The sequence below is a fragment of the Gilbertella persicaria genome (genome assembly GCF_025201335.1).
Source record: "Gilbertella persicaria strain CBS 190.32 chromosome Unknown B0P05scaffold_17, whole genome shotgun sequence".
NCBI classification, from domain to species: Eukaryota; Fungi; Mucoromycota; class Mucoromycetes; order Mucorales; family Choanephoraceae; genus Gilbertella; species Gilbertella persicaria.
The window spans coordinates 155538-175869 of NW_026251978.1; the positions used below are offsets into that span (position 1 = coordinate 155538).

Genomic DNA, 20332 nt, shown 5'->3' on the forward strand with positions numbered 1-20332 from the left:
TCGGTAAAAAGGAAAACCACAAAAAAGGAAAAATTTCTGTTCAAAAATTTTTTTATGTAATCATAAAACAAAATAAAAAAAAGTACAAATAAAAATACATTTTGAAGAGGTTATATATATATATAATAAAGGCGATGTATAATGAAAAAAAAAGGGGGGAGGGGCTTAAGAAGGGTGGTCTGACATAGAAGGATTATTGACATAGACATTCCAGTCACTCCAGGTCAAACCAGTGGGATATGTAGCATGGCTAGTGTAATGGGCTGAATAAGGTGCCGACGTGGTATCAGTAGACGTGTTTGGAAAATGGAGAAGACCTGTAGGTGTAAGGCCAGTTCTCTGATGGTGTGAAAGCAATGAAGAACTGTTGCCAGTACTTGAACTCATGCGATAGTTGTTTGCATGTTCTTCATTTTGAAATATAGGGTGTAGACGAGCTGAGTCTTCATAGAGTACAGGGTGTGACTGATATACTTCAGGTCTTTTTGGATTATGTAGGCTTGTGTTATTGTCATAGTCGATGTAGGGCGGTTGATATTGTGTTGCATAAGGCAAAAGTTGATTCAATGTTTGTGAACTTGATGCGTTTTCATGTATGTTTTGATGTAAATCAGCAGTAATGCCTCCAATGATACTTGTGTTCATCATACGTTGATGCCAAGAAGACTTGGGCATGGTGTCTTCTTCTGTCAACATGTCTTGTAACTGAGTTGATTTGACCAACTGAATTTCATTACTAGTAGGAATAGGTGATGCTGGATTTGATAGCAAGCTGTCTTCTTCAAGATTCGAAAATTCCTTTGTTGTGTCATTCTCTAGCAAATTGTTGACATTGATCTTATTGATCTTGACAAGCATGAGCAGGATATTATGTGCACGTTGAGCAGAAGCCAGCTGTTCATGTTGTTTAAGGAGTGTAATTGATCTTTGAAGCAATCGAAGTCGACGTAATGAATCTCTATTTTTAATAGCTACAGCAAGATGAATCAGCGATGACTGAAACATGGCGTAAACAAAGCAAGTCGGTAAACAAAGTGGGCCATATGAATCTGGGTCATACATCAGCGATTGCTTTTGACGAATGATCACAGAGATATTGGAGGCAGCATTTTCACAAGCTTGACGAGATTCAGACGCTAGTTTATCCAAATCAACTGAGCCTTGAACAACAAGTGCTGTGGATGAATATTCAATAAAAGGTCGGTGTAACAAGAGCATGGCTGTATGGTAAAACAACAACAAATTTACTATAATAATAACGATAATAACAGTTTAAGCGAACCAATCATAATTTTTATGTCTATAATTAGTCTTATTTACCTTTCTGGGCTTGGCTCCAACTGGCGCCATGATTGGGTTCGTCTAAAGTAGCTCTCCAGTTTTTGAGTCGACGGTCGAATACCGCGAGAATAGTTGGATCATCTAAGCCAGCGTTTGTATTGGAATGTTTTGATTTAGGCGCATATAAAGCCTTCAAGATTCTACCAAGGATTTCAGATAACTTGATCAGGGCAATAAATGAATGATACACAGAAGGCCCAATACGATTATCATCATACACTTCATGAGCAACAGGCATATCAGTATCAAAATCTCGATCAAGAATCGTCAATGGCTTGCCTGCACGAGCACCCATGAGTCTGTCAAGGACATAGCAGACATAGAACACTCGGTGTCTTGTTTCAATTTCAGAAGGAGGTAGATTCCAGTTTGAACAAGAACGATGCAGACCGATATCTTGAGCCATTCGAATGGCTTTACCCAGTGTATACCATTGCATTGACTCAACGTCTTCTTCATCCATGTCCAAATAAAGCGTCATTAATAATGCTGCTTGGACATGGCGAAGTCGAGGATGATTTGAGTCTCTGAGGTGGTACATCACCTTTTGGAAATAAGCGCCGGCATACATGGCGGATTTTTTGGGACCTAGCAACTTTGGAAAATGTCGTGAAGCAAACCGGAAAGCGACTGCCAAGACAGCGTGAGTAAGTATATTGGAAGTTTTCGAATCGTGTGTTTCAAAGCGTGTTTTGTTGATGAGAGGAAGAAATAGATGAATATGGCTAAAATACCTATATTTATATAAAATAAATAAGTCTATTTAAGAATAAACATGACATACACTTTGTAAGCTTTTTCAATGATTGTACTAGAAGGCAAATCAACTGAAGAAGGTTTAGCAGGTTGGTTTTGTAACTTTTTTTTTCGTCAAAAATAGAACTGTTCAAGGAAAAACCAACGTCAAGTCGTGTATTAGACTTTTTTTTCCCTGAACAATCTGTACGAACCACAAGTAGTTCGTTTTGTGGCATGAGTCTTAAGGCGACATCTTCTCTTCCAGGTAGTTGAACATAGGGTTTTGATTTAAATAAACTTTGATCAATCAACTGTAGTCCAGCAGAATTCCCGGTGTATTTGAGTGCGTCATAATCATCGAGGTTAAGGTTGGCAAGTGTGTTTGCAATACTGATACATTTGCTGGACTGTGTAGAAGAAACATCACTAGCTGAAGATTCGTCTTCTTCCTCGACTTCTTCTTCTTCATCATCTTCATCGTCCAGTTCGTTGTGTTCGTTTACAAGATGATATTGATCTTGTTTGTTGGCATAAGCTTCTATGCGAAAATCGTTGCGTTCGATGTCTTTGATCGATTGATTCGTCAAAGAGGTTAATAGGGATTCCATTTTTTTACATCGAAGTTCGAGGTTTTCCACATAACTAGAAAATAAACATTCAGTTTACATTGTACTATTAATGAAGACTAAACTGATTCTCACACACTAGGAGGTCCTCTTTTCTTTCTAACTGTCAAGAACTCACAATTGAAGCCCCACTATAGAAAACAAAAATGTCAAAATATAAGTTAGGATATGTAATTGTGTCATCATTTTTTTTTTTTTTTTTACCGCTCTACAGTTAGAACAAGGTATTGCATGGTCTGCATCACATCGTGCCTTGCGTTTTCGACAGAAATCACAACTACGTTTAGCTCTAGTTCTTTTAAGTGGTATATGAGTGTTATTGTCAGAAGGTTGTGTTTTTATTTTATTTGAATAAACATCCATGACGAAAAAAAAAAAAAGGGGGAAGAAAGAAAGGAGGAAAATAGAAAGACAGAAAATAAAAAAGATAAAAAAGAAAAAATAAATGTTACAGCAGATTTTTTTTTATACTGTTAAATTGATAATTTTGATTGGATTATTAATAGATTTTAGACACGTGCGTACTCGATATTTTACTTTCACTGTTGCTAAGGGCAATTCTAATGAATATGATGCATTTCACTTTGAAGTTGGTGAATAAGTCTATAGAATAAAAGTTAGGAAAACGTCAAAAAACAAACAGGCAATTTCTCTCTCTCTCTCTCTCTCTCTCTCGCTATATATATATATATATATATATATATTCTTGTGTCCTTAGGACCGAATTAAAATTCTATACTTGCCTTAACATTTGTTCATTTTCTTCCTTGTATTGCTGGACAGTTTGTCGGAGTTGATTATTGTCATTTTCCAAATTCTGGAGTTTTATGCCCTGGTCCTTTAATTTAGCCTATTGAAAATTTTAGGTGACAAACTCTAAATGGTAGATAACAAACGTTTTGTGTACCTCAGAACTTTCAAATTCAGCAGCCATCCATCTCATTTCAAGTGCTTTGGATTTGAGGTTTTCCTCTTTCTTTTGGCACTCTGCATTCAAATCAGCAATCTTTTGACGATAATCTTGATTTAACTTCTCCATATCTTTTTGTTGGGAAGTAGTGATTGTCTTGAGTCGATAAGAGAAACCTTCTAACTCTTTATCCTTTAGATCAAGTAATTGTTGGGACTGAGTTTGTAAAACTTTAATTTCTTTCTGATGCTGAGATACAATTGATTTGACCCGGTTTTCATCATTCTATCAAACAACTAAGACATGCTAGTATAATGTTTTTGTCCTTACCTTTAATTGAAAAGTAGAAGAATTCATCAATTCCTCAACTCTTTCTTCAACTTCCTTAATCTCTCTGTCTTTGACTTCGATCATTTTTTCATAGGCAATCTTGAGGGTACGTAATTCTTCAGCATCAGCTTTATAAGTTTCAATTTCCTTTTGTAGCTGATTGTATTTCTCGGTCATATGATCCTCTTTTGACTTGTCTGTTTGACTTTGCTCACGCACGGATTTCATTTCAGTAAGGTATTGTTCCTTTTCTGCTTTAGTCTATTTCACATGATAAATGTTGAGTTTTTTTTTTTTTTCTTTTTTCTGTCTTTTACCTGCTCGAGTTCTTTCAAAGCAGCTGTCAACTTGGTTTCTATAGCGATCAAAGCGTTGGTATGCTCGGATTGGATGGCTCGAGTAGAAGCTTCGTGTTCAGCATGAATCTTGGCAATCAACTTTTGTTGTTCTTCTTGCCATGTCATTTGAACAGCCTCGATTTCTTTTTGCATTTTTTCTGTAACATCGTCATTGTTTTTTGCAAAGTTTTCTACCTGTGTTTGGTGTTCTGCTTCCAAATTTGATAATTTGTCCCGGTATTGTTGCTCAAGCGTAAGTTTTTCTTGTTCAGAATGTGACTTGGTCAAATCAATCAATGCCAACGCCTCCTTTAATTCTGCTTCTAAGTCATTCTTTGTCTTGTTGTGCTCCATTACCAGTTGGTTTATTTGTGATTCATAACTTTCCGCGAACTCGACCTATTAGGTTTAGGTTTGTTAGAGCACAAATGACGAAATACACATGATCATGTATTCTTTTCTTTTGTACCTCTAATTCTGATCGAAGTGCTTCTGATTGTAGATTCATTTTAGCAAGAAGCTTGTTTTGACTTTCTTGGTGTTCATTGGACAATGCTTCGATAGCATTTTGATGTTCTGCCTTAAGCGCCTGAATGACGGATTCGTATTTTGCGTCAATTTCACTCTAAGTTACATCGTCAGACAAACGTTACACACACACACACACACACACACAAAAACTAAAAATAAAAAGCTCCCATCTTAAATATACCTTGATTTTTTCGGTGTCACCGATTGTTCTGGATTCAGTTTCTTGTTTGATTTGTTGGATGGCTTGATAGTGCGAAGTTTGAATTGCTTCAACGGAACTTGAATGAGTCAAAGACAATTCTTCGAGCACTTTGTCGTGTTGCTCTTTTAGAGCCTGAATGTCGTTTTCGTGAGCCAGGGCAGCCAATTCAAGAGATTTTTCAGATTCTTGGCGCAGTTGCTGCTCAAGGGTTTGAATGGTTTGTTTATGTGTTTCAATCAGACTTTCAACTTCAACACGATGCTTCTCCTTCAACTCTTGCAATTCTCGATTGTGGGAATCAAGTTCCTGATTCTGTGTAACTTGGTGTTCGGCACTGAGTGCCTCTAAAGCCTTTTGATGCTTGTCAAGTGTTTCCGCTTGTGTTTCTCTCAACGCGTTCAGTTCTTTTTCATATTTAGTAACAACTTCAGATAATTCACCAGAACCAGATTTCAAACTTTCCATTTCTTGAAGCACTTGTTGATGCTTGGCCTGCATCTGTTCAAATGCCGCTGCTTTTTCATTGGAAAGCTGCTCAGCTTCCTTTAGCGCTTGATGCTTAGCATCCAGTTGCTCTTGAATAGATCTAAGTGTATCAGCATGACGTTTTTCCAAGTCTTGAATCATTTGAGAGTGCTCTTCTTTTAAAGAATGAATGGTGTGTTCATGTTGAGACTTTAAGTCGAGTATTTCTTGGTCCAGCTTTTGTTTTTGAGATTGCTCTAATTCTTCAAGCATATTTTGGAGGTCCTTGGCATTGGCTTCCTTGTGTTCCTCGATTTGAGCAAGATGTTGTTTTCTAAGCTGTTCAAGAGCAGCAGCATGAGAATCTTGGATTTCTTGAGCATGAACTTGTCTTTGTGAACTATGTTCTTCAGCGAGTTGAGCAACTTCCTTCGTATGTTGCTCCTTCAAGCTGTTTATCTCTTTCTCAAAGCGTGCAGTAATGTCACTCACTTGATCGTTACTAGAAGCCAAAGCCTTTAGTTGGGCCTCCACATCGCTTAATTGCTTTTCATGGGATGCCTTCAAGGCAACCATCGAAGTCTCGAATTCAGCTTTGGTCTTGTCATTTTCTTTTTGTAATGCTTTGGTTTCGGCTTGGTGTTCATGTATTAATTCCTTGATTTCCTCTTCAAACTTGTTTGTCAAGAGTTGCATTTCTTGATCATGTTTGCTGTTGAATTGAGACTCTGTCTTTTGACGTTCTTGTTCTAATTGAGTAGCATGTTGTTCTTCTAGCGCAGCCATGGCAGCTGAGTGCTTAGCAGTCAATTCATCTAGAGCCTGCTGATGCTTTTCTTCCAAGACTTCACGCTCTTGTTCGCGCTGAAGGGCAGCTTCGAACTCGGTCTTGATCTTTTCATTATCTTTTTGCAATGCTTCTAATTCAGCTTGATGCTTGGCATTCAATTCTTTCGTCTCGGCTTCGTATTGATCCTTTAAACTTTGTAGTTCTCCGCCAGACTTTTCGCTCAAATGAGTTTCAGCTTGTTGACGCTCTTGTTGCAATTGAGCAACATGCTTTTCTTCCAGAGCAACAATAGCAGCGGTATGCTTAGCAGATAGCTCATCCAAGATCTGCTGATGCTTTTCTTCCAAAGCTTCACGCTCATGTTCACGTTGAAGAGCAGCCTCAAATTCAGCCTTGGTCTTATCCGAATCCTGTTTTAATGTATCAAGTTCGGCTTGGTGCTTGCTCTTTAATGTCTCGATTTCAGTCTCGAATTGGCGCTTCAAGTTTTGCAACTCTTCACCAGACTTTTCAGTCAAATGAACTTCAGTTTGTTGACGACCTTGTTCTAATTGAGTAGCATGTTGTTCTTCTAGCGCAGCCATGGCAGCTGAGTGCTTAGCAGTCAATTCATCTAGAGCCTGCTGATGCTTTTCTTCCAAGACTTCACGCTCTTGTTCGCGCTGAAGGGCAGCTTCGAACTCGGTCTTGATCTTTTCATTATCTTTTTGCAATGCTTCTAATTCAGCTTGATGCTTGGCATTCAATTCTTTCGTCTCGGCCTCAAATTGGCTCTTTAATTCTTGTACTTCTTCACCAGACTTTTCGCTCAAATTAGTTTCAGTTTGCTGACGATCCTGCTGTAATTGAGAAGCATGCTTTTCTTCTAAAGCAGCCATAGCAGCCGAATGCTTGACATTCAGCTCATCTAGGGCTTGCTTGTGCTTTTCCTCCAATGCTTCACGCTCACGATCACGTTGCAAGATATGCTCACGCTTTAACTCGTTCATTTTAGAATCATGCTCGCCCTCAAGACGAGCAATTTCAGCTTGATGAACAGCGTCAAGTGCATCCTTCACATCTTTGCGAATAGTGTCTAAATGACCATCACGCTCTGCGATGAGTTCGTCCAATTTCTGTTGATGTTCAAGTGCAAGTGCGCTTTGTTTTTCAATTTCGGCTTTGAGCTCGGACTCTAATCGTTCCATTTGACTTGAATGATGACTTTGTAGCTGTTCAATAGCTTGGGTGTGGCTAGCAGACAATTGTTCCATCTTGAGCTCAAATTCTTCACGTACTTGCTTTTCTGTTTCTGAACGAGCCGTTGCAGCAGCACTATTCTTGACTTCTTTTAATGCCTCAGAATGAGTTTCTGCGAGTTCTTGGAGTTCTTGAGCATGAGATGACTTGAGATTCTCGATGTCTTGTTGGAGATTATTCTGAGATTGATGTGTATGCTGTTCAAGAGCTTCAGAATGAGAAGATTCCAATTCAGATAACTTTTGTTGATAATCAGCTTCAAGACGAGTCTATGGAAAACCCAAGAGGTCAGCCTTTTTTTTTTTTTTGATAGGATGCACTCATTACCTTTTCAGATTCTCTTGCTTCCGAAATAAGTTTTTCATGCTGTTCTTTTAAAGCGGCTGTTTCTTCTTGATGGGCTGATTTTAGAGACTCCATTTCTTTTAGAATACGATCTTGTTCTTCACGAGATGAATTAAGAACAGCAGCATGCTCGCTTTTAGCAGCTTCTAACTCCTTTGCAAATTGTTCACGACATGTTTGCTTTAATTCCCCAATCACATTAGTATTCATCCATGTTTCGATAGAAACTTACCTCGGCCTCTATACGAAGCTTTTGAATCTCGTTCTCATCAATAGCTGCTTGCACTTGTTCCAATTCAGATTGATGAAGAGCCTTCAAATTTTCTAGTTCTTGTTGATGGCTTGACTTTAACAACTCAACTTCCTCCTACAGACACGAGTGTCAATATTGCATTTTACATAAAATATCTCACCTTCAAAGCAATAGTAGCTTCCTCCAATTGCTTTTGATGTGAAACAGCAAGCTCCTCCAATTGGGCAACAGATTGTTGCTTTAATTCACTGATCTCTTTTTCAAATCCTGTCTTTGATTCAGCAGAGAGTGTCTCAAGCTCCTCGATCTTTGCCATTAATGCTGCTTTCTGCTCCTCAATTTCTTTTTCTGTATCCACATTGGGTTCTTGCAATTGTTGAAGCGTTTCTTGAAGTTGAGCTAATTGAGTTTCGTGCTCGTCCTTTAAGCTTGCAATTTGACTAGCGTGTTGCTCATTCAACTGGTTATTGAAACTAGTTAATCTTGTTTGATGCGATTTATGCATGTCCTATGATACATGTTAGCTATGATCATGTTGACAAATCTCCTTACTTGAATATCATCACGCAATTCATCAATTTCTTTTCGAAGACGGATCATTTCTGACTCTTTTTCCAAAATACGGTTTGATAAGTCTTGCTTTTCAGCTTCTAACTTTTCTCTCAACTTTTCAGTGTTCTTTCTTAAAATCTCTTCGGCTTCCTCTTGTTCTTTTGTTAAACGGGCCTTTTCCTCTTCTAACATCGTGGCTGCTTCTTTTGATTTCTCGAGAGCTTCATCACGGGCCTGTTCAGCAAGTTGAATTTGTTCTTTGAGCTGTTTGATCTCTTCTTCCAACAACTGTTGTTGTTGTTGACGCTGTTCTTCCAATTGACTCTCTTGTTGATCAGCAGTCTCATCAGCAGTGGACTCTGAATTTTTAGTGCTAATTTCTGTTTCTTCTGGAGCATTGGCTTCTAGATCCTCAGGGGTAGCTAAACCTGTCTCTATCTTTGCCAATCTTTCCTTCAAGGCAACCAAATCAGCTTCTTTATTATCAATCAAAGCCTGCTTCTCGGCCAGCAATGCTTCCATTTCTTCATTCTATAGATCAAGTTAATATAAAAAAAAATCTGTTGGTTAGTAGTCATTGTACCTTTGCTTTTACGGCCTTTAACTCCGCTGCTAATTCAGCTGATTTTGTGGTAGATGCCGTTGCACTTCTGGTAGCTGTTGTTGTAGAAGCAGTAGCAGATGAACGACCCGTAGCGGAAGCAACCGAGGGTGTTCTACGAACAGGGGTAGCGGATGTTGCTGCTGTGGTTCCAGCTCGGGTAGGACGAGTAGTGGATGCGGTAGGTGAAGTTGTTTTTTTAACGGCCGTACTCGTTGTAGAACGAACAGAAGGCACTGTGGATTTTCGAGTGAGTGTGGAAGAGGGTGTAGTGGATCCTGTGGAAGAAGCAACAGAAGCCTTACGAGAAGCTGTTGTGGTAGTAGAGGGGGTAGAGGTTCGACTTGTGGCTGTTTTTGTGCCGAGTGATGATGGCGTTTTTGAAGCTCTCACCGTTGAAGGACTAGCAGGCTTTGTACGGGTTGTAGGCGAGGCAGGGGCCTTGGTCGTGGTTCCTACAGCGGTCTTTACAGTAGGCGTTTTGGTAGGTCTTGCAGTAGAAGAGGTTGTGGCGGGCTTTTTGCTTGTACCTGCAAGACCAGCAGCCGCCAAAGAAGACATTCTGCTTCTGACACTAGATGGACTATCAGTCATTGGATATCAACAGTAATTGTCGGTATAAATATATATAATAATTTGAATAATTATTATATACAAATATAGATATAAAATAAAATATAAAAGAGGGAAGAGAAAAAGGATAAGAAAGAGTTTAAAAAAGGGTATTTAAGGTAATTGAAATTCGTCTGGTAATGAATTTTATTTTATTGATCTTCACCTTGAAGTGCTATTTGCGATAGGCTTCTCTAGTTTGACAGATAAAGTATACTTCAATCAAGACGATATTTTTATGATTGTGCACTAACATCATTTGTTTGCTGATTAACTCTATTTTTCATAAAGACATTCAATATTGAATTCGAAATGCAGTTCTTTCAGGCACCTCTCATGAAGCTTCCTTTTTAGTGGTTCAGTTCCAGATTAATTTATGTGTTTTAAACAGCCATTTAGAGCTAAAGAGATAAAGGTCTATCTTTTCAAGATGATACGAAAAGCCACACTGTTGCATATATACTCAAAAGTTGTCCCACAGCGAGGCTTGGCAGATCCTATTCTTTCATTAAAGCAACTCTGATATGTTTGCTGATTCCAGCCAATCAAATTAGCTAGAGGCTATGAGGACTAGGGCATTTCACACCTTAAATTAGTCAAGACTTGAGCCTTTGTCTTCTCAAGACTAGCCACCATGATTTTGCCTAAGTAATTCTTGGTATGCTAAATCAAATAGCTGTAACAAAAGCCAATTCATGCTTATGGTTGCGTTATTTTCCCGACCTGCATTACACGTCAACTCACTTTTTTTGCACGAGTTTGCCTTCCCCCCCCCTCTCACCCTTTTTTTTTCTCCTGCACTACAACCACATGCCATATGCTCTCATAGTCCAGTACTTTTGGCTATATTTAATGCTTTCGGTCGCTTTTTATTGACTTCCATTTGAACCAAGTGCCTATCTAGACATGATTGCGCTCTTCCTCTACATTTGTTTTTTCTATACATTGACTTTATTGTTACACTAACTTGCTTGCCATGACTTTATGCGGCTTTGCGTGAATGTATGTATAATTTACGCATCTTTGCAGATCAGTTCACAGCCATTCTTTGTCACATTACCTATGGGAAGCAGTCCTTCAAGTTAGCAATTTCTCTTTTATTAGAATCATGACGTGTCTTTCTTCTCTGGAGTCAATATATATATCATGCATTATTCTTCTTTCATGTTTAGCTTGGGATTAACAAGAGTACTGCTCTATTAACAAACCTAATAATATTATCCATGAGAGAGACACACACATATATATATATATATATATATATATACATTTAGAATGAGCCTTCATACTTTCTGGTTATTTAATGAATGTACTCCCATAAGCAATGGTTATTGTTATCAATAGATTTGCGAGTCAACTTTATAATTTAAAAGAGGGTTGACATGAAGTAACATAACAGAGTGATTGAAGATAAAGCCTTTCTAAACATACAATTGATATTATGCACTGTATTTTTTAGCTTTTCTTGATGTCTTTCTTTGCATTGATCCTTGTCTGAATTTTAAAAATAAAAATCTTTAGACATGATCAATGCTTCAATTACTGAGTTCAAATCAAGGTTTTACAATGTGCCGAGTGATTCTCCTTTAGAATTGGCACACGTCGTGCTAAATATTAAATTGTACCAACCATTCATTTAAAAGAGATAAATGGAAACAAGGAAAGAAATATCCTGTTGAATATCAAAACAATGGGTTTTTGTATCTTTTAGAGACAAGTAGCTCTTTTTTTCTTTCTTTGCTTTCTTTTTTTTTTTGTTATGTTGATAAAAATGAGTTTAGTTTTTTATTTATTTTCTCTCTTTCTTTTTTTTATTATTATTATTATTATGAATAAATTAAAAAATGTATTTCAACGTTCACAAAAACTCAAGACAGAAGAAAGAAGACCACAACAGTTTATAAAGAGACTTTCGACGACTAACTCTACACCAACAACTAATCTCAATGAGCCACCGGAAATCAGCTTGTCTGAACTATCAGAAACAGAAAGAGAAGCTTACGAGTCTTGGTGGAAGGATTTGAGTCCGTTTGGTCTAGAAGTGATCAATAACCCTACTCTACTTAAATTCTTGAATGGCTGTAGTTTACCTGATAATAAACTAGAACAGATTTTGGCCCTATTTGAATCAGCAACAGAAGGACTGAATAAGCTTCAATTCTTTGCCATGCTTCGATTGATTGCACATGCTCAAAATGGACGGAAAATCAGCCGGGCATTAGTCTATTTAGGAGGTAAGAGAAATTTGAATTGAGGCTGATGGCAATTAATCTGTGTAGCACCCATACCTCATTTTCATACAAATCCATTTGATGCACTTATCAAGACAATACCAGAAACAAACAATACAGCACATTATCAAGCAAGGAAGTCTTGGTGGGGACAAGAGAAAGAACAACAGTCTGAAAACCGTCGTTCTTATTTAGGGCCCTTTACAACACACACACCTATACCAACGCATGATCCTACGGTTGATTTCTTTTATCCTCAAGATTGGAATCAAACCATGGCTATGCGACCCGCCTTAAATAGCTCAGTCACAACCACAGCTATTGCACCCACTACTCCCGCTGTAGAAAAACCTTATACACATTCTAGATCAAGATCTGCAGGTACAGCAGATGACTTTAATCCTTATCAAAGACCAGAAGAAGAACTCCAATCATCAAAATCCTCCTTGTCTTTGCATGAATTGAATACTGGTCAAACACTCTTATTAACTCAGAAATTTGTCTATCAGTCTCCCTCTATTCGAAATCAAGAAATACCTAATAATAACCCTTTTACCACAAGTCCATTTGATGATCCTCATACTAGTATCAATCAGAAACCAAATCAACATGCTATACCTCCTCCTCCTGTACCAAGCCAGTCTACAAAACCAGCATTTCCTAAATACACAAGAACAAATACGTTTATCAAACGAAGTCAAAGCTCAGCTACAGATCGTACTCAACCTTACCAACAAAAGCATCAAAGACATAAATCATTCTACTAAAATAAAATTTTCTTTTTTCTTTGTTTTTTTTTTTTTATACCATGGTCAATATTGGACAAGAAGCAGGCGCATTTTTTCAAACAGACGCAGATCTTGCAAAGCAAAAAGAAAAAGCAGCTAAATATAACTATACAGAGGGAAATGCTATCAAGACACCTTCCAAGGTATTAGATATCTGCCTTGGTCAAGATGAGAAATATTTATATGTAGCTGAATCTGGTTTCTCTGTTCGCAAGATATCCTTGGCTGTAAGTCTTGACGATGTCCATCCTGAAACTCACTTTACCTAGACTTCAAAAACAGTTAAATTGTTTAAGGGCCACCAAGGTCCTGTCACTTGCATGGTCTTGGATGACAAGTACCTTTGGACAGGCTCATGGGATAAGACCATCAAACAATGGGACTTGATGACAGGCGAATGTCTTGCCACATTAGAAGGACATACTGATTTTGTCAAGTCTCTTTTGATTGTAGGTGATCATCTCTACTCGGGTTCATCCGATTGCTTCTTGCGTCGTTGGCAAATCAGCACGATGACTTGTACATTTGTGGAAAAGAAGCACAAACGCGCTATTGAAAGTTTGGCGGCTTTTGAAAACTATTTGTATTCAGGTTCCTCTGATAGCACCATCAAGAAATGGCAACTGGATACCATGCAAGTAGTCAAGACATTTGAGGGCCATGAGACCAGTATTTACTGTATACGTGTCTGGGAAGAAGACCTTTGGTCTGCTTCAGCTGACAAAACTGTCAGACGCTGGCATACAGAAACAGGAGCTGTGGATATGGTGTTGGAACATCCTGATCGTGTCAAATCGATTGCATTGGCTGGCCCTTATGTGGTCACTGGAACTAGCGATGATGATATACGTGTCTGGGATATCGGATCTGGTAAGCTTGTCTGTACAATTGAAGGTCATTTTGATGAAGTGGGATGTTTGGTAATGGCTGGATCTACTCTTTACAGTGGATCTTTAGACTGTTCAGTTAGAACATGGCCATTGACTGCTGCTGCTATCAAGCAATACAATGAAACAAGAGAAGCTAAATCGAAGCGTATTGAACAAGAGAAACTAGAGCAAGAAAAAAATAAAAATGGCCTCACTGAAGAAGAAGAAAGAGAATTAGAAGAATTGATGTTATCGGATGAAGAATGAACTTTATGCAACCAAAAAAAAAAGGTCACTACATAGTCACGCATTGAATAAAAGGCAATTTTTTTTTTCATATTTTTTTTTTTCATTCTTTAAAACAATATGACAGACCAACAAGCTGAGAAATCCATTATTACACATTGTATTGAACATGCAAAGACACAGCAATCTACTTGTGCTGATTGTGGTAAAACAATTCCTCACAAGTCATTGCGTGTTGCCGAGATATATAGAAAAAATAAAAAAGTTAAGAAGGATTTAGCAAAACATACATGGTATCACTTCAAATGCTGGAAAGGTAACTATACATTTCCACCGCGATGACTGACTTGATTAGTGCCTGAGTATTTGACACATGTTCCTATTGAACAATTCAGAGGATACCCTACTTTGAATGAAAAAGACAAGGCTCGTGTCCAAAAAGTGATTAAACAAGGTACAGGTGCTTCTTGGAAGCAATTGATGGAGACATCAAAACCCGTCAAGACAGAAGAAGAATTAGAAGCTGAACGAGAAGAACAGAAAAAGAAGGATGAAAAGAAAAAGGAAGATCAAGAAACCCAAGATATGGACATGACACAAGTTTTGACAGGTACTCAACAAAAGAGCAAGAGCAAGAAAAAGAATGAATTGAAGCCAAAGACAGATAAAAAGAACAAAGCTGACAAAAAGAAAGTAACCAAGAAGGAAACCCCCAAGGCTAAAGAAATCAGTCTTCCTAAAGAAGATTTAGCAGAATTACAAAATTTTGCAAAAGAATTTAATGCAATGAAACAATAAAATTATGTACATTTATTTACGGCGGACAGTTTCCCAGCCATCTTCATCTACAAGAGGTTCTTGAGGAGCTTCTTCCATTTGATCGTCATCTTCATTATCATCATCATTGCCATTTAATGAACCATCCTAATACATGGCATGAACAAATAATGCAAAAACGCTATTATTTACTTACACCTTCATCATCATTGTCACTATCATCTCCTTGCTTCATGCTACTTGAAGCAGCCATATAAGAGTTCTGCACCTTGGCCTTTTCACGAAGACGCTCTACTTCTGCATAATTACCATGGATACACTGATTAAACAATTCGTACAAATGCTTGGCAACCAAATAAGGTGAATCATCTTCCAATGTTGCATGAAACTCATCAGACATGATTTGACTCAAAACAACTTCAATATCATCTACATCCAACTTTTTTCCTTCTAGATCTCGGTCAGAATTATCCTTTCTTGGCTGTGTGTCTACTTACGCTTGCCAAAGTAGTCAATAACAACGTCAATAAACCATTCTTTCTTTTCAGGAGACTCAACTCCTCCCCAGTCTTGCTCAACAGCGAGTTTGAGAGCAGTCCAGTTGTTGAAGATGTAACGAGCACCTTCTTCAAAGGCTAACTTGTTGGGGTGATCAGCCATAGTATAGACGTAACGAAAGAAAGTGAATGAAAAAAAATATGAAAAAAAGTTGCTTTACGTGACTGTGACGGTGGCTGTCAAAGAATGACCGTATATAATCCTGCTGTCGTTCACAAGAATGAGTAATGACAGTCTAAAGCAGAAAATTACTTAGAACAGAGGTAATAAAATTATCTTGACTAATACCATGATATTGAGAAACAGAGTTGATAAGAGCTGTTCACATTGATGTAAATGCTCTTCTTGAAGTGCATGAAAACATGATTGGTTCGGAGATTGAAAAGGCAATCTGATGGGTTAAGAAATTGAGGTCTTTTTTAAAAATGCATAAAGACATGATTATTTCGTTTTGCTGCAATAATAAAAGTTTTAGGTATTTGTTTCAGAAACTAATTGGTATAAGAAAAACACTAAATTTGATAGTAAAATTTTGAGCAATCGTACAAAACTTTTTTAGAGGTTTTTTGCTTCTAGTGCATCATTCTTACAACACAATCTGTAAAAAATACCATCTTTAGTAACAGCAATTTTAGACCTTAATTCTTAGTATTTAGTCATGCCAATAGTTACATTCTTCATTCTATAAAGTCCAAAAGAAGCTCAAAATGTCGGAGATTTAAGCTACTCCTTTGAGTAATTGTCCATCCCTGAAAGCAGTTTTTGGACATGTCGCTTTTTTGGTCGAAATCAACACCAGAGGTGCCCTGTATGTTAGTAAACATTGTTTATAAGCATCCATTGCATTTATGCATACATTGGAGTGCTTTAAGCTACCTTCATGTGTTTATACAATGCTATGTATTGGAGGCTTTTTTACAGGCTTCTTTTATAATAGTTTAGAGTTTGAAACCCTACTATGACAGATGATATGACCTTGTAATAATGCGAGCTCATAAAAATAACAGCAAGTCGTTAGTATAAACAAGAATTTTGATAATCCGAGTCCTTTTGAGTATATGTCCTCGTCTCTTTTTTTGACACTAACGTTTACTTTTCTCTCTTTCTTATATACAATGAACAACAAAGATTAGTATTGGAATGTATATTTAATATGATATCTAATTGAATTTAGTCTTTTTTAAGGAAAAAAAGAGAAAAAATCATATAAATGTATTTGAATTGAATGTGTGTGTGTGTGATTGCATGTGTAGTTTTAGTGCATGTATAATAAAGAGAAAACGAAATTGTAGGGTTGTATATATAGTTGAGTATAAGCATTTATGAAGAAAAACGCAGTGTTATGACTGTTGCTGTTGTTGTTCTTCTACAGATGCACTACGACTTTCAGGAAGAACAAGCGATTTCCAGTTTCTCATGAGCTGTTGGCAGCGTTGATTAATCTTATGCTCATCCTCCCCATAATCATAAGAACAAGCAAACTTCACTACTTTGCCAATCTTGGTATACTATCACCCAATTAGACAACTGCCGTATCTTGTATATACACACTTACCCTTAATAAATCAAATGTCATGTTGGATTCTTCAATTTCCTTGACAACTTGTGACACTTTGACAAAATCCTCTTTTTGAATTTCTCCCTAAACAAACGATGAGCATATCGCTTTCTCTCCCTTTTTTTATTTATCTTACCGGCTTCTTTTCATAAACTAATTTCTGAAGTTTATGTCTAATATGATAAATGCGCTTGTATTCAGGTGTCTTTTTAAAGAGTTCCAAATTGTCTGTTTTTTCAGTCTGTTGCACTGGCTCTTCCTTCTTTTCCTCTTCTTTTTCGGTCGATAAGGATTTACGCTATCAACAAGGATCAGCATACATAGACTCTCTCTCTCTCTCTCTCTCACACATTCGTCCCTTCTACTTACTCTCTTTTTGTTATCATCTGGCCCTTCCTCAATTGTTCGAGCACGCTTATTCTTTCCGTTTGTATTTTTCTTTTCTTTCTCTTCTTCTGATTCATCCTCTGTTTCTTCGATCACTCGTTTCTTGGGCGCATTTCTCTTTTTTTGTGTTGTTTTCTTTGTTTGCTTCTTTCTGTTCACCTTTTTCTTTTTATTGTCCTCTTCCTCGCTTTCTTCTTGTATCTGGTTCTCCTCCTCTTCACTTTCTTCGGCTGCAGCTGCAGCTTCGGCCTCTTCCTCTGCTTTCAAAATAGAAGGATCTAATGCTTGATGGATAGCCGTTTCCAAATCCTTTGTCTTGAACTTTTTAGCCTTCAAGTCACGTTCAACTGTGGCACGATCAAATGGACGAACACAATCAGGACCAAAAAACCCACTTTTTTTGAAAAAAGAAATAAATAAATAAACAGAAACCCATGAAAATTCCATACTTACTAGTCTCTTGAGCCATAAAAAAAAACGGTATACAACACACCTTTTGATTTACCTTTTTGCTTTAGAATCTTGGGAGGAATATCCTTATCGTTTTCCACCTAAACCGTAGTCAATACACAGAACCAGAAATATATATATATTTGCTTACTCTTGCTGGCCACCAAGGGTAACCCTTTAGCTTTGCAAACACAGTATCGCCTGGTATATATTCTCTTGGAGACATATGAAGACACGCTACAAAAGTTGGTTTTGATAGTTTAAAAAAAAGGAATAAAAAAAAGAAAGAAAAAGAAGAAAAAAAATTTTTTTTTCTATTTCCTTTTTCTCATTCTCTCGTATATAGTCGTTCCAACGCCAAAGTGCGGGAATCTAAAAAAAAGGTGCGGTTAATTAAAAAGCCCAAAGGATAGTTTTTTGAAATGTCAAGATTCGCTTTTATGCGGTTTTCATTTAGATTTTTGCTTTTTTCTGATAGTTCAGTTATGGGGGAAACTCTTCAAGCTAATAAAGGTACGCTTCATTTTATTCAATTGATTAAAGATTTAAATTGGTGCGAGTAAGAGATATATAAAATGAGCAAGTCATTACCTCGTTCGTTGCTTGGAAGCAGGAGGACAGTTAAATAGCTTCAGATCAGATGCATTGTTTAACCATTGTTCTCTGTCAAAGGTCTTGATTTATTTTTGACAAATTATCACTCTCAGCTAGCTCAGGTTTTAGAGAAACCTTGTTTTGCACTACTGCAGGGTGAGACAAAGACTCTATCCGCAAGAGATCTTTTATGAAGAAGATCAACCATCTCTTGCAATAGCTTTATACGATTGGCAGTTGAGACGGTCAATTTCCTGTAGCACCCGATGATAATACGATTTTATGCACCACCCCTATCGGACATGTTCAAACTGAGATTCGCAGAGTACCGGGTAGTAAGAGGATGGCTAAAGGACACTCTATCCACATCAAAAAGCAAGCATTTTTTTATGAGTATGTAATTTCTATGTATCACATAAAGAAGCCAGTAATCTGTCAAGCGCATGTGAAAACAAATGATTTATTTACGTTAGCAAAGAATATTATAGAACAAGACAAAAAGAATAGAGACACCAAAAAACTAATAGCAGCTATATTGTCAAAATGTACACATTCATGCTTCTTTTTGGAGTGGACGAAGTGTCTGCCATCAAGAAACAAAAACACATTTATGCATTTTATATTTTTCAGGACCGCTCCTTCTCTATCTATGTTTGTGTCATTCCCTCTCTATCCGGCACTTTGCGAATTTTGGTTTAATCATGTCCGATAGGGTGTTGTTCGTAAGAAAAAAAAGGTGTGGCGCATAAGAAACCTACTGAATTTATTCAAAAAACTTGAGAAAAAGATGGAAAATGGATCTTCTTGACCGATAGCCAATAAAGCCTATCAAACCAATCAATCCCATACGATAAACTGATTTTTTAGACATTATTTGATTGAGTAAAGTACGTTTAGGTTGTACAATGGGCTCTCGTAAGGTTATACTCTCAACCACTCGACGACCTTGATCCAATATCACTTTCAAGTGTCTACCAGGTTGGCTGTACCCTTTATCTTGCCTAAACATACCTTCGTAAGGCTCAATCGGTTCACCATACAATCCCTTTCCATAAAACCCTACTTGATTTAATCGAGGCAGATACATTTCATAAGCAGGCATATAAGTGTCGACAAATAACCGCACAGCATCATCCGATAATCCATCTACACCCCGGGTAGTCTTCATGTGTTGCTCCTGCTGTAATCGCCATTCATAAACCTGACTTATATGTTGAGGTGACAAGTGAATAAATATATCAAGAAATGGATACACTTGCTGCTCGTAAGAACGCAATGCCTTGTTCATGACCCTGACATGGTCTAGATTGACTTTGAAGTTGGATAATACATGTTCTGGTAAGGATTTGAACCCAAGCATCCAACCTTCAAATAGGACAATATCAAATGGTCCCTGAGGATATTTGTAACTCGATCGGTCACCTGCTCCTCCAAACATGGATTTATCATAGACTGGTATGGCTACTTTATCGTTTGTGTGGATTACATTGTACAGTGTCTTGCATAGTAACTCTAAATCATGAGAACCTGCTTGTCCTCGCTGTTGATACAATGGGTTATCCGGGTATGTCTGGCTGAGTTTGAGTTGCTCTTGATGCGTCAGATAGAAATCATCCAAAGAGAAGTTGATGGCATTTAAATGGTATGTTTCCTTTAATAAATGAGTCAGTGTATCACAAAGCGTAGTCTTGCCACTGCCTTGGCAACCAGATACACCCACCAGCATGGGTTGGATAGGTAAACCCTTGGCGTGTATATCTTGCTTAAATGCTTCATAGTGTCTTAGGATATGGTCTAAAGACTCTTTTGTCTGTGGTAGCATCCCATATTGTGTCGATGACATATCCGAAACTTGAAGAGAGAAAAAAGGGCGTTATGAGAAAAAGAAAAAAAAAGAGAGAGAGAGAGAGAGAGAGACAGAGAGGAAGGAAGGAGACAAAAAAAAAATAGTCTATATTTGGCAAAGTATACATTGTTGTTGCATGACATGAAAAGGATAAG

The 20332-nt window shown here is 37.5% G+C and overlaps 8 protein-coding genes across 8 annotated transcripts; 3 read left to right on the forward strand and 5 right to left on the reverse strand.

Moving 5' to 3' along the window:
• Positions 1-86: 86 nt before the first annotated feature.
• On the reverse strand, positions 87-2687 carry B0P05DRAFT_490036 (fungal-specific transcription factor domain-containing protein; the record flags this gene model as incomplete). The annotated part of the gene is made up of 3 exons (XM_051575306.1): positions 87-1247; positions 1321-2075; positions 2122-2687. The coding sequence occupies 3 exons, from the start codon at positions 2685-2687 to the stop codon at positions 166-168; spliced, it is 2403 nt and encodes an 800-aa protein (XP_051435434.1). The 3' UTR covers positions 87-165.
• A 397-nt stretch (positions 2688-3084) lies between these two features.
• B0P05DRAFT_539377 (uncharacterized protein) lies at positions 3085-5018 on the reverse strand. Its single transcript, XM_051577943.1, has 5 exons — positions 4263-5018; positions 3946-4206; positions 3613-3900; positions 3449-3555; positions 3085-3308 (listed from the first exon to the last, which is right to left on the reverse strand). The coding sequence occupies exons 1-5, from the start codon at positions 4635-4637 to the stop codon at positions 3266-3268; spliced, it is 1074 nt and encodes a 357-aa protein (XP_051435435.1). The 5' UTR covers positions 4638-5018; the 3' UTR covers positions 3085-3265.
• Positions 5019-11629: 6611 nt separating this feature from the next.
• Positions 11630-12904, forward strand: B0P05DRAFT_539383 (uncharacterized protein). The gene is made up of 2 exons (XM_051577944.1): positions 11630-12107; positions 12153-12904. Exons 1-2 carry the CDS (start codon positions 11702-11704, stop codon positions 12869-12871), a joined length of 1125 nt encoding a protein of 374 aa, XP_051435436.1. The 5' UTR covers positions 11630-11701; the 3' UTR covers positions 12872-12904.
• Positions 12899-14096, forward strand: B0P05DRAFT_539386 (WD40-repeat-containing domain protein). Its single transcript, XM_051577945.1, has 2 exons — positions 12899-13119; positions 13162-14096. Exons 1-2 carry the CDS (start codon positions 12913-12915, stop codon positions 14026-14028), a joined length of 1074 nt encoding a protein of 357 aa, XP_051435437.1. The 5' UTR covers positions 12899-12912; the 3' UTR covers positions 14029-14096.
• Positions 14097-14112: 16 nt separating this feature from the next.
• B0P05DRAFT_539388 (uncharacterized protein) lies at positions 14113-14810 on the forward strand. Its single transcript, XM_051577946.1, has 2 exons — positions 14113-14323; positions 14363-14810. The coding sequence occupies exons 1-2, from the start codon at positions 14128-14130 to the stop codon at positions 14803-14805; spliced, it is 639 nt and encodes a 212-aa protein (XP_051435438.1). The 5' UTR covers positions 14113-14127; the 3' UTR covers positions 14806-14810.
• Positions 14811-14817: 7 nt separating this feature from the next.
• On the reverse strand, positions 14818-15444 carry B0P05DRAFT_586611 (Pre-rRNA-processing protein TSR2-domain-containing protein; the record flags this gene model as incomplete). The annotated part of the gene is made up of 3 exons (XM_051582526.1): positions 14818-14931; positions 14981-15234; positions 15282-15444. The coding sequence occupies 3 exons, from the start codon at positions 15442-15444 to the stop codon at positions 14818-14820; spliced, it is 531 nt and encodes a 176-aa protein (XP_051435439.1).
• A 1030-nt stretch (positions 15445-16474) lies between these two features.
• On the reverse strand, positions 16475-18012 carry B0P05DRAFT_539390 (uncharacterized protein). The gene is made up of 6 exons (XM_051577947.1): positions 17889-18012; positions 17741-17838; positions 17270-17681; positions 17037-17198; positions 16898-16984; positions 16475-16850 (listed from the first exon to the last, which is right to left on the reverse strand). The coding sequence occupies exons 1-6, from the start codon at positions 17961-17963 to the stop codon at positions 16683-16685; spliced, it is 1002 nt and encodes a 333-aa protein (XP_051435440.1). The 5' UTR covers positions 17964-18012; the 3' UTR covers positions 16475-16682.
• Positions 18013-18628: 616 nt separating this feature from the next.
• Positions 18629-20289, reverse strand: B0P05DRAFT_71862 (P-loop containing nucleoside triphosphate hydrolase protein). Its single transcript, XM_051583840.1, has 2 exons — positions 18800-20289; positions 18629-18690 (listed from the first exon to the last, which is right to left on the reverse strand). The coding sequence occupies exon 1, from the start codon at positions 20172-20174 to the stop codon at positions 19095-19097; it is 1080 nt and encodes a 359-aa protein (XP_051435441.1). The 5' UTR covers positions 20175-20289; the 3' UTR covers positions 18629-18690; positions 18800-19094.
• Between the last annotated feature and the right edge of the window lie 43 nt (positions 20290-20332).